Consider the following 13,805-nt stretch of genomic DNA (forward strand, 5'->3'; position numbering starts at 1 on the left):
TCTCCCCAGCAGTGCCTGATTTCAGATGCAATGTGCAGTAAGCAGTTAACAGTTTTCTCCAAGACCTGCCAAAGAGTTCTAGGAAAAGACACAGAGGCAAGGCAGGTCATGATGTCAGCAGTGACTGAAATGATGGATGTTGGACTCTGACCTGGTAAGAAAGATTGAGAAGAAAGGCAGGTGGTGGATTGGAAAAAGGAAAGACCAGTGCACTGGTCATTGAAGTGAGACTGAAGGACAGCTGCAAATAAGGCAGAAATCAGGGAGGGATATTTCTGGATTCATTTTCATAGACTGGGCTGAGGAGGAGAGATCAGAAGTTGAGTGATAGCTGTAGAAGGAGCAAACTTCAAGCATTAAGTGTCAAGAAAAGGAAATCTTAACTACTGGGAAGTTGACCCAGTTTTAAATGATGAGAAGGCCTGTGGTTTGCCTTTGGGTTCAGGAGGCTAAGAATGGGTGGAAAGGAGTAGATAAAGGGTTTGAGAGGTCAAAAGATTGGATGGGCCTGTTAGCCACGTGTACCTTGAAGGTGTCCAAGATGATGGCAGGGCTTGGAGTGACAGGAAAACTGTAAGTCAGCCTTGAGGTCTGCCAGCGGGTGACGGGCAAGTCAGTGGGTGATAGTGATGAATTGAGAGTGAGCATTTCACTTGAATGGTTAAGCCTCAAACAAGAGGATGGTGAGCAAAGACCCGGGTGGGGCAGTGGCGAGCAATGGATGGACATCGAACCTGCCTTCTGCCATGAGGTGAGTGGTAGCAGAGAACAGGTAGCCTTGCCTTAAGAGGAAGAAGATCCTCCCAAGGAACCAACTTTCAGTTAGAGAGGAAGGTACAACTAACCCTCCAAGAAGTTGTATGTATATGAGACCTTGATGCTTTCAGAACAGGCAATTCCAATGGGGGCACATTTCAGTGGCTCTAAATGCCTTCTCGTTTCCCTGTAATTTTCATGAAGGCCTTCAAGGAAGACGCAGTGCACAGGAATTGCAGAAATAAACTATATTGAGCATTACGACTGTAATCACGTAATGGGTGCTTATGATAAGATCAGAAAACCAGAAAGCAGCTCCAAATTCACCCTCCTGACATCTGCAGGAGGGAAGCAACCCTTACCTTGCTTGTTGGAAGGTGTCCCGGCTGCCTCTTGGAGCTCCTTTGGTTCACTCGGTTCAGAAGAATCATCTCTTGCCACTGACAAAAGAAACAGAATTCATTTCAGGCTCAGAATGGGCTGGAGAGAAAGTTTAGAGGGAGACCAGTGGGCGGACCAGAAGGGTGGAGAGCATGTGTAGCACAGGTCTGGGATCTGCCAGCCCGCAGGGTTTCCTGGCTCTGCCTTGGTTTGATCAACTTGTGGTTATTGCTACCTGTGTGACTATCACAGTGAACCGGGGAACAGTTGCCCCACAGAGGAGGGCTCAGTTTGAGCCTTTTAGAGAGGTTGCCCTTACTTAATGGCAGAGAAGCGCAAGGGCTCTCAGCTGCCCGGGGTGAGTGGTGACCTTGAATTTTGGTGGCCACAATGAGGGTGAATGTGTTCGCCATACAAAAAGTCTATGCTACTGTTTAGATGTCTGTGAATGGAGATGTTAAAACTGCTGTATCTGTGATTACTTCATCTTGAGAAGTTGTAAAGGAGGTTAAGTGCCTTATGTATTTCTGAGTACAAGGACTGACGAAGGAAGCAGGAGCTAGCCTGAACTTGCCAGCATTTGTCAACAGCAAGAATACACAAAGTTCTGCTAGTCTTTGCTGTACTGAGAAAGACTGAAGGGTTTGAAGCCATAACAAATAAAGGCCCATCTCACAAAAGGCAGTCACCTTCTTGGGTACACATGCTGGGTGATCCATCCTGAGTTCCAGCTAACTGAGGCCGCTGCCAAGCAGTCATTAGACCTTTTAAGTCATTTGTTGCCTTTCAAGTCACTTAAATTCTATCTACCCTTAAAAATCCAAATGATATAGAATGATGAGGGATGACCGTGGAAATTCCCCACAGTCAGGGTGGGGGCTGGGAAACAGGGCCATCACGTCTCGGGTACTGATTCAGTGTTAAGCATGCAGAGTTTTTGTTTGCTTTGATGGAGCAGTTTTGAGCGTTACCTTACTGAAGCGGCCTCAGGGAGTGGCCTGCCCCGACTCAGACCCTGGACCTTTCCCACCCCTGGTTCCTGCCACAACCCCTCCTGGCTGATGGACGTTCTCCCTTTGCAGACCCCTTAGTGGTGTTTGGAGTCCAGGTGTGGAGGGTACTAGTGGGGCTCCTGTTTCTGGCCCTCGGTGCCCCCTCCCAGTCCACCCTTCCCAGACCCATCTCCCTCGCCCTCCCCAGGGACTCTGTCTCCCTTCAGGAGTTTGGGTCTGTCCAAGCTCCCGAGGGCGGGGTGAGTTGAGGGAACCTGGGCCAAGACAGTGATGGAGAGCGAAAAGGAGGGCCCTGTCCCTGGAAGATCTGAATGGCTTCTCTATCTGGTAGATGCGAAAGCTAAGGTGAGCCTAACTCATCCAAGATTATCTGGCACGAGGTCTGAGGGGGTGCGGGGCATCTCTTGAGTGTCTTCTTTGTCTTTTATTTGGGAGATCAGGATGTCAGTGGAGACTGAACAGAAGAAGAAGAGGAATTTCAGATACTAAGACCCACAAGCAGAGACCAGAGGTAGGAGGAGAAAGAAGAATCTATTCCAGCCGGTAAAATTGATGGGCCAACCGAACACCAAGGCCCCAAGGCGGGGTAGAGGAGGGGAGTGAACAGTCATTTCATTGCTAATTTAATAATGGTACTTATTTCTTCTGAAAATCTAGAAGATGGAGTCTTCCATGGTCATCGGCTTCGTGGTTATGTCAACTTAACTTGGATGGTATTTTTAAATGAGTGGAGAAAACATTTGGACCCAAGAGGGCCCTTTATTCTCAGTACTGGAGAATTGGATCAGAGTCCATGATACCACTTTTTACAGCGGCCAATAATTTCTCAGCTGCACTTAATACAATTGAAGTGGTTTATATGGATGGTTAGGGGAGATGAATGACACAATTTTAGAAGCTAAATTAGATTCGGTAGACCTTTCAACATTTTATCATCTTTTCTAATAATTTCAAAAATGTTACTTGTAGACTCTAAACTGTATAAACATGAATATGGTTGAAACTGAGAGTTTCCTGTAATCAGTCGGGTTGAGGATGTGTGTGTTGCACCAGTTACTTGTCAAGTCAGAACCGTGTGTTTTGAGTGTTGGTTTGACTGGGCTGCTGGATATCACAGCATCAAACTGGCTGAGACGGCATCCCCGACAAGAGGTCCTGAGCCAAGTCGGTGCATTGGTCCCCCCACTGTTTCCTTATCTTTGTCACACCCGGTTCTTTTTCCTGGGGCTCCTGCCACAGCCCTCTCGGTTTGCAGGTGTGTGTTCTCCCTTCACAGCCACCTTGAGCTGGACAAGTCAGCCCTGAGCAGCATTACCCTGCATGGGGCCAAGGGAGTGCGGGCAGCTTTTGTGAATTTTCATCACTTACTAGGGATGTTAAGTTCTCATTGGTCATTGAAGAGAAGAAGCAAAAAATCACAGGTTTCAGGGACAGAGTGTCAGGGAGGAGAGTAAATGGTAAAAGCGCCAGGAGCAGGCAGAGTACCAAGGGCCAGGGAGAAGGCTGGGCTGTTCTAAGGGTGGGAAGCAGGTGTTCTGGGCACTAGGCCCATGGCAGCACCCACAATCCTGCTTGGAAAGGGCTGTGGATGGTAGTGGGTGCACAGGAAGGGGCATAACAACCAAAAGATGGGAGGTTCCAGACACAGCCACCAGCGCCCCAGGCTGGGCATGCACAGGTGTTGGACAGGGTCTGTTTCTCACCTGGAGTGAGTCTGCCTTCCTTGATGACTCCAGCGAGAGACACAGCAAGGCCAGCAGGGCTGGGCGGCTCGTCCAGGGTCTCAGCACTGTGCTGGGCGGGTGCCGTGGGCTCACTGACGCTGGGTGCACAGGGTGGGCAGCTCGGTGCGGGGTGTTGGCAGGCGGGCAGTGGCAGCAGGGTCTGCAGGGAGCACCTTCCTGATGGGTTGGCTGGTGCTTCGAGGGGAATCTCCCTGATTCTGCTCCACCCTCCATGGGAAGTGACAACTGGGGTTGACGAAGGAGCACGCATCAGTACCCTGGAGCCTCGGAATGTTCTGGGGAAGGGGATTTCTTTAAACTTGCTGTTCTATAGGACGGAGGCATGGAGTTATTCACCCCCTCACAGGTGCCTAGAACTGATTCATCATCACTGTTGTCCACTTGCGGCCCCTATTGATTTTCTTTATTTGATTTGGGCATTTGGTGCTGTAACCACTGCTTCTAACTGTGAGCTGACACCGAAGCGGTTTCACTCATGAAGTTGGGTTTGACTCTGTACCCGAGGATTTAATTTTCTTTAAAAATTTTTTTTTTTTGGTGGGGGGGTGGTGATTAGGTTTATTTATTTATTCTTGGAGGAGGTACTGGGGATTGAACCAAGAACCTTATGCATGCTGAGCATGTGCTCTACCACTTGAGCTATACCCTCCCCACAAAAGATACTTATTGTTATCCACTCCTGTCCACTTCTCTTCCTCTCTGGCAATCCTAGTCATTCCGCCAGACTGGGTGTCTGTCACTTTATGCATTTCCCTAGAAACTGTCTGGTAGGCTAAATTGTACAGTTTCCCCAAATTCATGGAACAAGTAGACAGAAACGTTTGTGTACTCTACAAATTCATCTTATAGAATCGGGGCCAAGAGACTACTTTTCCTGCCACACCCGTAAGAGAGTAGGGTCCATCCTTTCCAAACAGAAAGTGGGCAGTTAAAGTGCATATTCCACAAGGCATAAAACCAACCCAAACTTCTAGCATAGCAACTTCTCTTGTGCTTCTATAGCCCCAAAGATTTCAAGAAGTCTCATACCTCTTTCAAAGCTCTGAAGTGTCATCATCAGGTTGGGGTATTCACGCAGGTTAATTTGGCTGAACAGCAGCTCCAGAAATGACAGATTAAAGGTGGTCTGCAGTTTGGTTAGAATGTTGTACACTACTCTGGATACAGGGACCAGATTTCTACAGGCTTCCAGAGATTCCTTAATCAATGAAATGAAAGATTATTATAAATGACTATAAAATGGAATGGAGGTTTATTATACATTCCTGGTTTTCTAAACTGCAAGAAAGCGATTTTGTCCTCTTAAAGAATTTAGTGCAATATGTATAGTCAAATTCTCTAACCCAGAGAAATCTCAGTTCCATATGTTTGCTTTTGAAGCTTTACATATATTTGAATGGTTAGTCACAGGAATAAGTAATTTAGCCTTCTTGAAAACAAGTCCTTTTGTCAACCTTATTTTAGGTACATTTGAGGGAAGAGAGAAATTTTAAGGAAGGAAAGTGGAGTCAAAGGCTGCAACTGTGTAATCAATTCACTAAGGCTCTGGGCAGGGGTCTTCAACAATGGGCTTAACAGTGACAGTTTGGTGGGCTGCTTGTTAGCCTCTGCTCTCACTTTCCCTCTCTCTTGGACTTGAACTGGCCTAAATGGGAAATCATCCAGAGAAATCCTCTTGATAAGAGGATGGCTAAAAGGAGAAACATGGCAGGAGAGAAGTGACTGCAGAATACTTACTGGTCACCTACCAGGCTCAGCAACTAGCAGTAGGTAAGCCCAACATGGCAAAGGTGGGTGGAGGAGATGGGCGTCCAATAATGATCACAAATTAAGTAAATACCCAACTACTATTGATAGAAGTGTTGCGAAGGGAAAGCATGGGCTGTTATGAGGAAGAATGATGAGGGAGTCTTAATTAGATGAGTGGGCCAAGGACCCTACTTCTCTGAGGAGTGGCAGCTGGGTTATGATCTGAAAAGGGATTGGATCCAGCCAGGCCAGGACTGGGGGAGATTGTTCTACTACTGCTAGTGTTTTTCTGGGCTTGGGGTTTAGGAAATGCTTTAAGAAACCAAAATTATATGAAAAGGGTGCCATTTTTGTCACATAGCCAATCTCCCACTGCCCGCCTTGCTTTACATCAGAATGGACTGTGGGTGACAAGCTCTTAGGAATTGGGATGGTGCCCTTGATGGGTTGAATGGTACTCCCTCCTCCCAAAGATATGTCCACTTGAAATCTGTGAATGTGACCTTATTTGGAAAAAGGGTCTTTGCAGACATATTTAAGTTAAAGATTTTGAGATGAGATCATCTAGGATTATGGTGGGCCCTAAGTCACAAGGACAGTGTCTTTGTAAGAAGAGAGAAAGGTAAAAGACATAAAAAAGAGAAGGCAACATAGAGATGGATGGAGACAGCAGGTGAAGTGATGTTTCTATAAGCCAAGATCACTGCGGACTGCTGGCACCAGCAGGAGACAGAGGAAAGTCGGGGAATGCATTGTCCCTCAGAGTCTCAATGGGGAATCAACCCTGCCAACACCTTGATTTTGGACTTCTGGCCTCCAGAACTGTGAGAGAATCCATTTCTTTGTCTTAAGCCATTTTGTTTGAGGTCACTTACCTTGGACGACTTCTTTCCCTGATAATGAACATGTTAGGTTGGGCCTTCCAAATTCTAGAAGCCGTGAAGAGTTGTGGTTTGAGACCTCAATAATTGGACATTCTTGGTGGGGGCTGGACTGCCATGGCAAAGCGGTCAACGTGACTCACCCTGTACAGTTTCTCGGTGATGAACAAGTTGTCTCGGAGGCCTTCGAGGAAGGGAAATGGCTTGTTTATGGCATAAGCGATCTCCAGTTTCTGACATATGAAGTGTTGGAGAAGAGCCTCTTCTAAGGCCCTGGTCATGGTGAATCTCCTGTGGAAGGGGCACAAAAAGAAAACAGAAGCAAAGATTTTGAGGAGTTTGGGGAGCCACTCTCTGCATTGCATACGCATCTAGAGACAGGCATTCTGGTCCCAAAGGCATCCTTTGGTCAACTGCAAAGCCATGCCTGCTGACAAGACTCACGGGTATAGGAAGTAGTGACGGCACCTAGCAACAATAGAGGCTAAAATTGACTGACAATATGACGCTGAAATCCCGAAGGGGCTACTGGTGAACCTACGGAAGTTATTAAATAGAGCTACTATTTCCTAGGGGCTTTCTGTCTGCCAGTCTTTGTTCCAAGGGTTTCACAGACCAGCACAGAGCCAGAAAAAGTCAGAATGATCACATGCTAAGAAGAGGAAGGGGTCCTGGATGACTAACTATACTACAACATTCAGAACAGAACATTCGCCATGTTCCTCATTCTTCATCTGTTATGCTTGCTGAGGTTGAACACAAAGCCCAGGGAGGTGAAGTAACTAGCCCAGGGTATTCGATGGCAAAGTAGAGCTCATCTGAGCAAAGACAGATACCTAGTAAGAAAAAAAAGCAAAAGACATAAACAGGCAATTAAGTCAAATGCACATATTCTGGAGGTTAACTTAGGCATCAGTTTCAAATGCCCTAAAAAATGTATTCCTTTGAGACCCACGTTCCAATTCTGGGAAATTATTTCATGAAAATAATCCTGACTGTGCTTAAAGAAAAAAAATATTAAAAAGTTACTACACTAGAGAGAAAATTAAATAGAGGAAATAAAATTTCCTTATTTTCTCTTTTCTGTTAGCTTCCCAACTACCTTTAGCCTCTTGTACAAAGAATAATGAATGAGTTGCCCATTCAGGGCAGAGTGCAAGATCACGCGGCAAGGACAGGAGGGTACAAAGCAAATCTCGAGCTGCATCGACAATAACAGGCTGGAATTCAGGGGTTGAGCTGTCTGTTTGTTTCCCTTCTTCAGCCGTCTTCTTTTTAACATTCTCTTTTTAAATCCCACGTACCCTCTCTACCTCTTTGGAAAACATTATTTTACAAAGAGAGAGCCTCACAGTTTCAACCTGAGTTCCACCGTGCGGCTGCTGCCAGGGCATTAACCATTAAAGTCAGTCGCCAAAACTAAATCAAGCAGCCGAGACGAAAACCCACCTGGAAGCCGAGATTGCCATGTTCGCCTGCCGCTTTCCAGGCCCAGGGGCTGGCTCGGTCCTGGAAAACTGGGAGAAGGGCAGGCAGAGACTGGTGGGTGAAACAGGAAGTCCGCGCTGTGCCTCGCAGGGCAGGGAGAGGGCCAGGCTTTGAGAAAAGGAAAGTGAAAGTACTTGGAGCAGATCGTGCAGAGCCGAAGGCAGAGTTGCCGCGCCTGCAGCCTCCCTCCACCTTCGGACGCTTGTGAGGCCCCAGGGCTTTGGGGGTTGGGGAGGGGTTGCTGCTCATCCGGATCAGCCTGGGGAGGTGGATTCAGAGGGGAGGAGGCACAGGGGTCTGGCCCCAGGGTCCACGGGAGCTGGGAATCCACCGTCTGTTCGCATCCTTACCCACCTCTATTTCTCTATCACTTCTCCTATACTTTTTGGGGTGATGAAAATGCTGTTATCCTGATTGTGGTAATGGTGATGATTACACAGCTGAATAAATTTACTAGAAATCGTCAAACTTAAAAAACAAACAAAAGGGAGGTAAAGTGACTCCGAAATGCCTATCCTTTGTCAGGATAAAATGATTACTAAGAAAACTGAAATGAAAGGAAACCTGAATGTAAACTGAAATCAGGCACTGGTAGGCAGGCCTCCAGGCAGGAAGGTGTTTCAGAGCCAGGCTGGCAGCCGGAAGCCGGGAGTGTGTGGAAGTCAGATAGAGGGCAGCGTCTGGGCCAGGAGAAGACTCCAGAACAGCCACTCCAGGGGCTACATCCTGTTAAAGATTTCTAATGTCTCTCTCTACATCCTGTTAAAGATTTCTAATATGCACTGTCATGCAGAGTCTGTGAGAAACCCTTTACTGTAGAAATCTGTTTAGGTTTATTTAAATCAAGATTCTCAAGTGTATTTGATCCGTAGATCCCGCCTACCAGGACACCAGTAAACCTCTCAGGGAAAAAGATGGAACACACAGTTTTAGGGTCTAAGAAGTCTTGAAACCAAGGCTAACCTACATGGGCAAGAGCTCAGTTTTGTTGAAGTATAAAATGCATTCACTTTAAGTGTGCATTTTGATGAGTTTATACAAATGTAATTATAACCACAATTAAGATATGAACCATTTCCATCACCCCAGAAACTTCCTTTGTGCTCTTTGCAGTCTCCACCCCAACTCCAGCATGGGGCAACCACTCATCTACGTTTTCTATGATTACAGATTTGTTATCTTGGGTTAAAATTTTACGTAATTGGAAACACACAGTATGCGCTTTTTGGTAGATGGCTTCTTTTGCTCATCATAATGATTCAGAGATTTACCCTTGTTGAGGGCCAGTAATTAATTCTTCTTTAGCAGGCATGCTGGCCACCTCTTGCCCATCCTGTCTGCTCACCATGAGATCACCAATGTAATTGACCATGTAGTGGTCTATGGGACATCCAGGTGGTCCAGATCTCTTTGGATTATATGATGATGAAGGGCGAGATGAGTTAGTGGAGTCTGGCAAGTTATTAGCAAATTAACTTATAACATGAGGTTGTGATCAGGACTCTCCAACTGACACCTCTATTCCAAGCATCAGCTTTTAGCACACTTAGCAAAATGGAGAGAAATTTTTCAGGTGGAAAGAAAGCATTGACTTGCTTTCAGAGATGATCAACTCTTTGGCCTGAATCTGGGTGGGAGAACGGAGCAAGGAGGCAGATCAGAATCTTCTTATGCTCCAGGTCATAGGGAAGAAAAAGAAGACAGCTCTACCCCTCCATTAGAGGCCAGGGGCCATCTGATGGCCCTCAGTGGGCTTGGTGCAGCCATTCCTAACTTACTCTCGAGAGACCGGTTCTCTAACGAACATAGAGGGAAAAAGTGGGAAACAGAAGCTAAAGTTCTTATTGTTATCTGGGGTAATGCAGCGTATTGCAAAGTAACATTTTCTTATAAATCCGACAGGAATACCCCTTAAGTCCTATTCTTACCACCAGTCAGCTGAGGAACACAAAAGACCTTGTGCTTATAAGCAAAAAAGCTGGCACCTTTATGTCAGAGAGAAGAGAGAGAGGGGATGCCAGAGCGGGCTGGTCTAGTCTGTGCCAGGCCTTCTCTGGGCCACTGTGCCCAGGACAGTGATGTCCAATGGAGGTGCAGCTTACTAGCCTCTTTGCCTCACAAAGCGAGGGGAGCGAGAACGCGGCAGGCAGTCCATGAGGGTGGTGTGCAGCACCCGGTAGGCACACAGACCCTGCCCACTGAAGAAGATGTCCTCACCAGTGTCCTGGAATCCGGAGTCTGTCCCAGCCAGATTGGTGTTCAATTCTTTGGGGGAAAGAAAGAGCAGATGCGGGCAGAGGGGTAGAAATCTTTTGCCCTCTATACTTGGCAAACATTTATGCAAATTTCCTAGCACGTCTATAATGAGCCAGAAGAAGCGGGATTCATTGGAACATACTTTGGGAACATACTGCTTTGAGGCTTCCTAGTCCTCACCTGCTTTGGCCCAATGCTCTGACCGAGACCCTGGACTCTACAGATACCCTGGCTCCCATTCACCTCTGTCTTTGACCCATTGTGCTGCCTGGATTTCTAGTTCTCTTGCTTTGTTTATTTATTTTATCTGTGTTTTGCTCCCATTTCTTCATCTTTCAACTTTATGCTGAAATAGTGTGTTTTTCTAAGTTACTTCAAATCCTTTACAGAATGAGTGCCAGGTACAAGTGAAAAAATCGTGCACAAACATACATGTAACACACTTGTTACCTAGCATCACATTGTCCTGTAAAGTGTAGGCGGTCTCAGCTTCAAACCCTTTCCCCGTCCTCTGAGAAGCCTGTCACTTTCTTTGAGATTGCAGTGACTATTTGAAGCTCAGTTTTTCCCTAAGCACTTCCGGCTGCCTTTGTAAAGTGCCCACGTTATTCAAGAAAACTTAGAATTGCACATCAGGCTTCTCTGCCCAAATTTAGTTACTTCCTTCTGGTTGCAGGAGTAGGGAGGGTTCTTTCTGGCCTCTGGCTGCTTCCCAGATATTTGAAGAATATTTTCTCTCTCCAGTTCCGTGTCTGAACACTGGGTCTAAATTGTCCCGCCCATGGGCCTAAGGGAAGATCTCAAAAGTCTGGCTTTCCCTGTTTCCTTCTCACAGCCACCTTGGCAAGGGGCAGGGGGAAACATGCAATTTTCTTCCTCCCCGTCAACACTAAGGCACTTCGCCTCAGAACCAGTTTGAGTTCAAGAGACTTTCCTGCCCTCTCTCCCTCGCTGGAATGCCTTCTGTCCTTTTTTCCTACAAGGGGTCTGCTCTTTTCCTTGAATGCAGGGGCCGGCCCTGCTCCTCCTTCCCGGGCTGGGACGAGGGGTGGGGGGTGGGGGGCGGCGGAGGGAGGACTCTAGCCACCTCACACTGTTCTGCAACTTCACTTTCCGTTTACCCTTTAGATGCCACATCTGAGGGACTGAAAGGCAGACTTTCTTGTTAGAGCTCCGAGAAAGGACAGAGGCAGTGAAGACCTAATCAAATGTGACCTTTGGCCAGTTCCATGGCCTGAGAAGATGACAAGTGGAGGCAGCTACCTCAACTGCAGGTTAGTCCAAGCATCTTGTCCGGGTCCTGTGTGTCCCCTAGGGCTGGCATCTACAGTCATTGTTTCTGTCTACCCAGCTTCATTCTACTGGTACACAACAGCATGAGATTACAAATAAATAAATAATGGGGAAATCAGATTTCTAAAAATTGTAGTGGATTACCCTTTGGGGAAATTTCAGGACATGACTCACATCACCGCCTTACTCACTCATACCTCTCACAACTCTGGGCTGGCACTGTTGGAATTCCCCGGTCCCTCTGACACTTGCTGCAAGGTTGGGTGATTTGTCATGCCCTCTGAGCTCTCTCATTTTCCCCATCCCTACCCCAAAAGACAACTCTGTCCAGAAAAGGTCCCTTTAGAAAAACTAATATCCAAACTGAATGCCCAACTGTTGTCAAACTTTTTCTAGTTTCTGGGTAGTTGGGGACCAGTTTTGTCAAAGCCCACATCCGGGAGGCCCTGAGCCTGAGCGTCACCTTGGGGCCTCTGAACACTTGATAGGAGGAACTGAAAGTAAGTGGGGCTATTTCTGGCGCTGGGCAGGCCCTAGGAAGGCAGTAGCATTGCTACCCACTGCGGCGCCATCTGACTGGTCCTCAGTGCCCAGGACCTTTTCTCCTGAAGGCTGAGGGTGCATCCCGCCTGCCCTCCTCCAACTGCTCCTGAGAGACAGGAAGATGAGCCAGAGAAGCTTGAAGCCCAGCCAGCCCTTGGCCTCCAGGCAGGCAAAGGACGGCACTGATAGGTGAGGGTTGGGTAGTGCCTATGCCCCAGGGTGAGTTAGGAGGGGTTGCTTCTGCTTCTATTTTCTGGAAAAGATTGTACTTAAAATGGTTTGGTAGACTTCACTGGAGATTCCATCTAGGCCTGTGCGTTCTTTTTAGGAGGGCTATGAGTTATTGATTCAACTTCTTTAATTGATATAGGCCTAATTCAGATGATCTATCTCCCTGGATGAGTTTGGGCAGTGTGTCTTTTAAGGAATTTGTCCGTTCTGTCTTTTATCAAATTTGTAGGTATATTTGTAGGTATTAATTCTTTACTATTATTTTAATGTCCGTGGGATTAATAGAGATGTTCCCTCTTTTGTTTTTGATGTTGGTAATTTCTGTCTTCTCTCTTTTTTCTTTGTTAGCCTGGCCAGAGTTCTATCAACTGCATTTATATTTTCCCCCCAAAATCAGCTTTTGGTTGATTTCTTTTTCTTCTTCTCCTTCTTCTCCTTCTCCTTCTTCTTCCTCTTTTTTTTTTTTTTTAATGTTTTCCTGTTTTCAGTTTCGTTGTTTTCTTCTCTACCTTTCATGATTTTCTTCTGCTTGCATTAGGCTTCAATTTCTCTTTTTACTCTGGTTTCCTCAGATGGAGGCTTAGATTATTGATTTAGATCTTTCTTCTTTTCTAATATATGCATTTTAAGGCTGCACATTTCTCTCTAAGCACTGATTTTGCTACATCTCAAAAGTTAAAAACTTTTTAAAGTTTAGTTTTATTTTTTGTTGAAGTATAGTTGATTTACAATGTTGTGTTAGTTTTAGGTGTATAGCAAAATGATTCAGTTATACATATATATGTATATATATATTTTAAGATTCTTTTCCATTATAGATTATTACCAGAAATTGAATATAGTTCCTTGTGCTACACAGTAGGTCCTTGCTGTTTATCTATTTTATGTGTAGTACTGTGCATATGTTAATCCCAAACTCCTAATTTATCCATCCCCTCAACTCTCTTTGGTAACCATAGTTTGTTTTCTCTGTCCATGAGTCTATTTCTGTCTTGTAAATAAGTTCATTTGTATAAATTTTTTTAAGATTCCACCTATAAGTGATATTTATCTTTCTCTGTCTGATTTACATCATTTAGTATGATAATTTCTAGGGTCATCTATGCCGCTGCAAATGGCATCATTTCATTCTTTTTTTTACGGCTGAGTAGTATTCCAGCATTCTGAAATATTATATTTGTTGTTTTTTTCTCCTTATATCTTTTTCTCTTTGTATTTTAATTTGAGTAGTTTCTATTGACATATCTTCAACTCACTGATTCTTTCCTCGACCATGAGCTCATCAAAGGCATTTTTCATTTCTGTTGTAGTGTTTTTGATTTCTAGCATTTCCTTTTCCACTGTTTCTTCGAGTTTCCACCTTTTTGCTTACTTAGTCATCTGTTCTTGCATGTTGTCTACTTTTTCCATTAGAGCCCTTAATATATTAATTAGTCATAGTTATTCTAAATTCCTGTCTGATAGTTCAA

The 13,805-nt window shown here is 45.6% G+C and overlaps 2 protein-coding genes across 13 annotated transcripts in view; one reads left to right on the plus strand and one right to left on the minus strand.

The window, feature by feature from the left end:
* Positions 1–8,104, minus strand: part of SP110 (SP110 nuclear body protein) — a 37,297-nt gene extending 29,193 nt beyond the window's left edge. For 9 of the 12 annotated variants that reach the window (XR_010380711.1, XR_010380710.1, XM_064485243.1 and 6 more), the window contains exons 1-5: positions 7,975–8,091; positions 6,669–6,816; positions 4,925–5,093; positions 3,854–4,120; positions 1,119–1,196 (exon numbers count right to left, since the gene is read on the minus strand). Coding sequence is in view for 10 of the 12 variants with exons in the window: in XM_064485243.1 (XP_064341313.1) it covers positions 1,119–1,196; positions 3,854–4,120; positions 4,925–5,093; positions 6,669–6,816; positions 7,975–7,994 (682 nt within the window). In the remaining 2 variants the exon portion in view is untranslated. Of the gene's footprint in view, positions 1–1,118; positions 1,197–3,853; positions 4,203–4,924; positions 5,094–6,668; positions 6,817–7,974 lie in introns of those variants that run through there. The other 3 variants (XM_064485244.1, XM_031452357.2, XM_031452358.2) reach the window with 3 other exon arrangements.
* SP140 (SP140 nuclear body protein) overlaps positions 8,092–13,805 on the plus strand; it is a 52,030-nt gene continuing 46,316 nt past the window's right edge. The window contains 2 exon segments of the mRNA XM_064485251.1: positions 8,092–8,217; positions 11,398–11,543. Of these exon segments, the coding sequence (XP_064341321.1) occupies positions 11,512–11,543 (32 nt within the window). The 5' untranslated portion in view covers positions 8,092–8,217; positions 11,398–11,511.

This window comes from Camelus dromedarius, chromosome 4, assembly GCF_036321535.1.
Source record: "Camelus dromedarius isolate mCamDro1 chromosome 4, mCamDro1.pat, whole genome shotgun sequence".
Classification (NCBI taxonomy): domain Eukaryota; kingdom Metazoa; phylum Chordata; class Mammalia; order Artiodactyla; family Camelidae; genus Camelus; species Camelus dromedarius.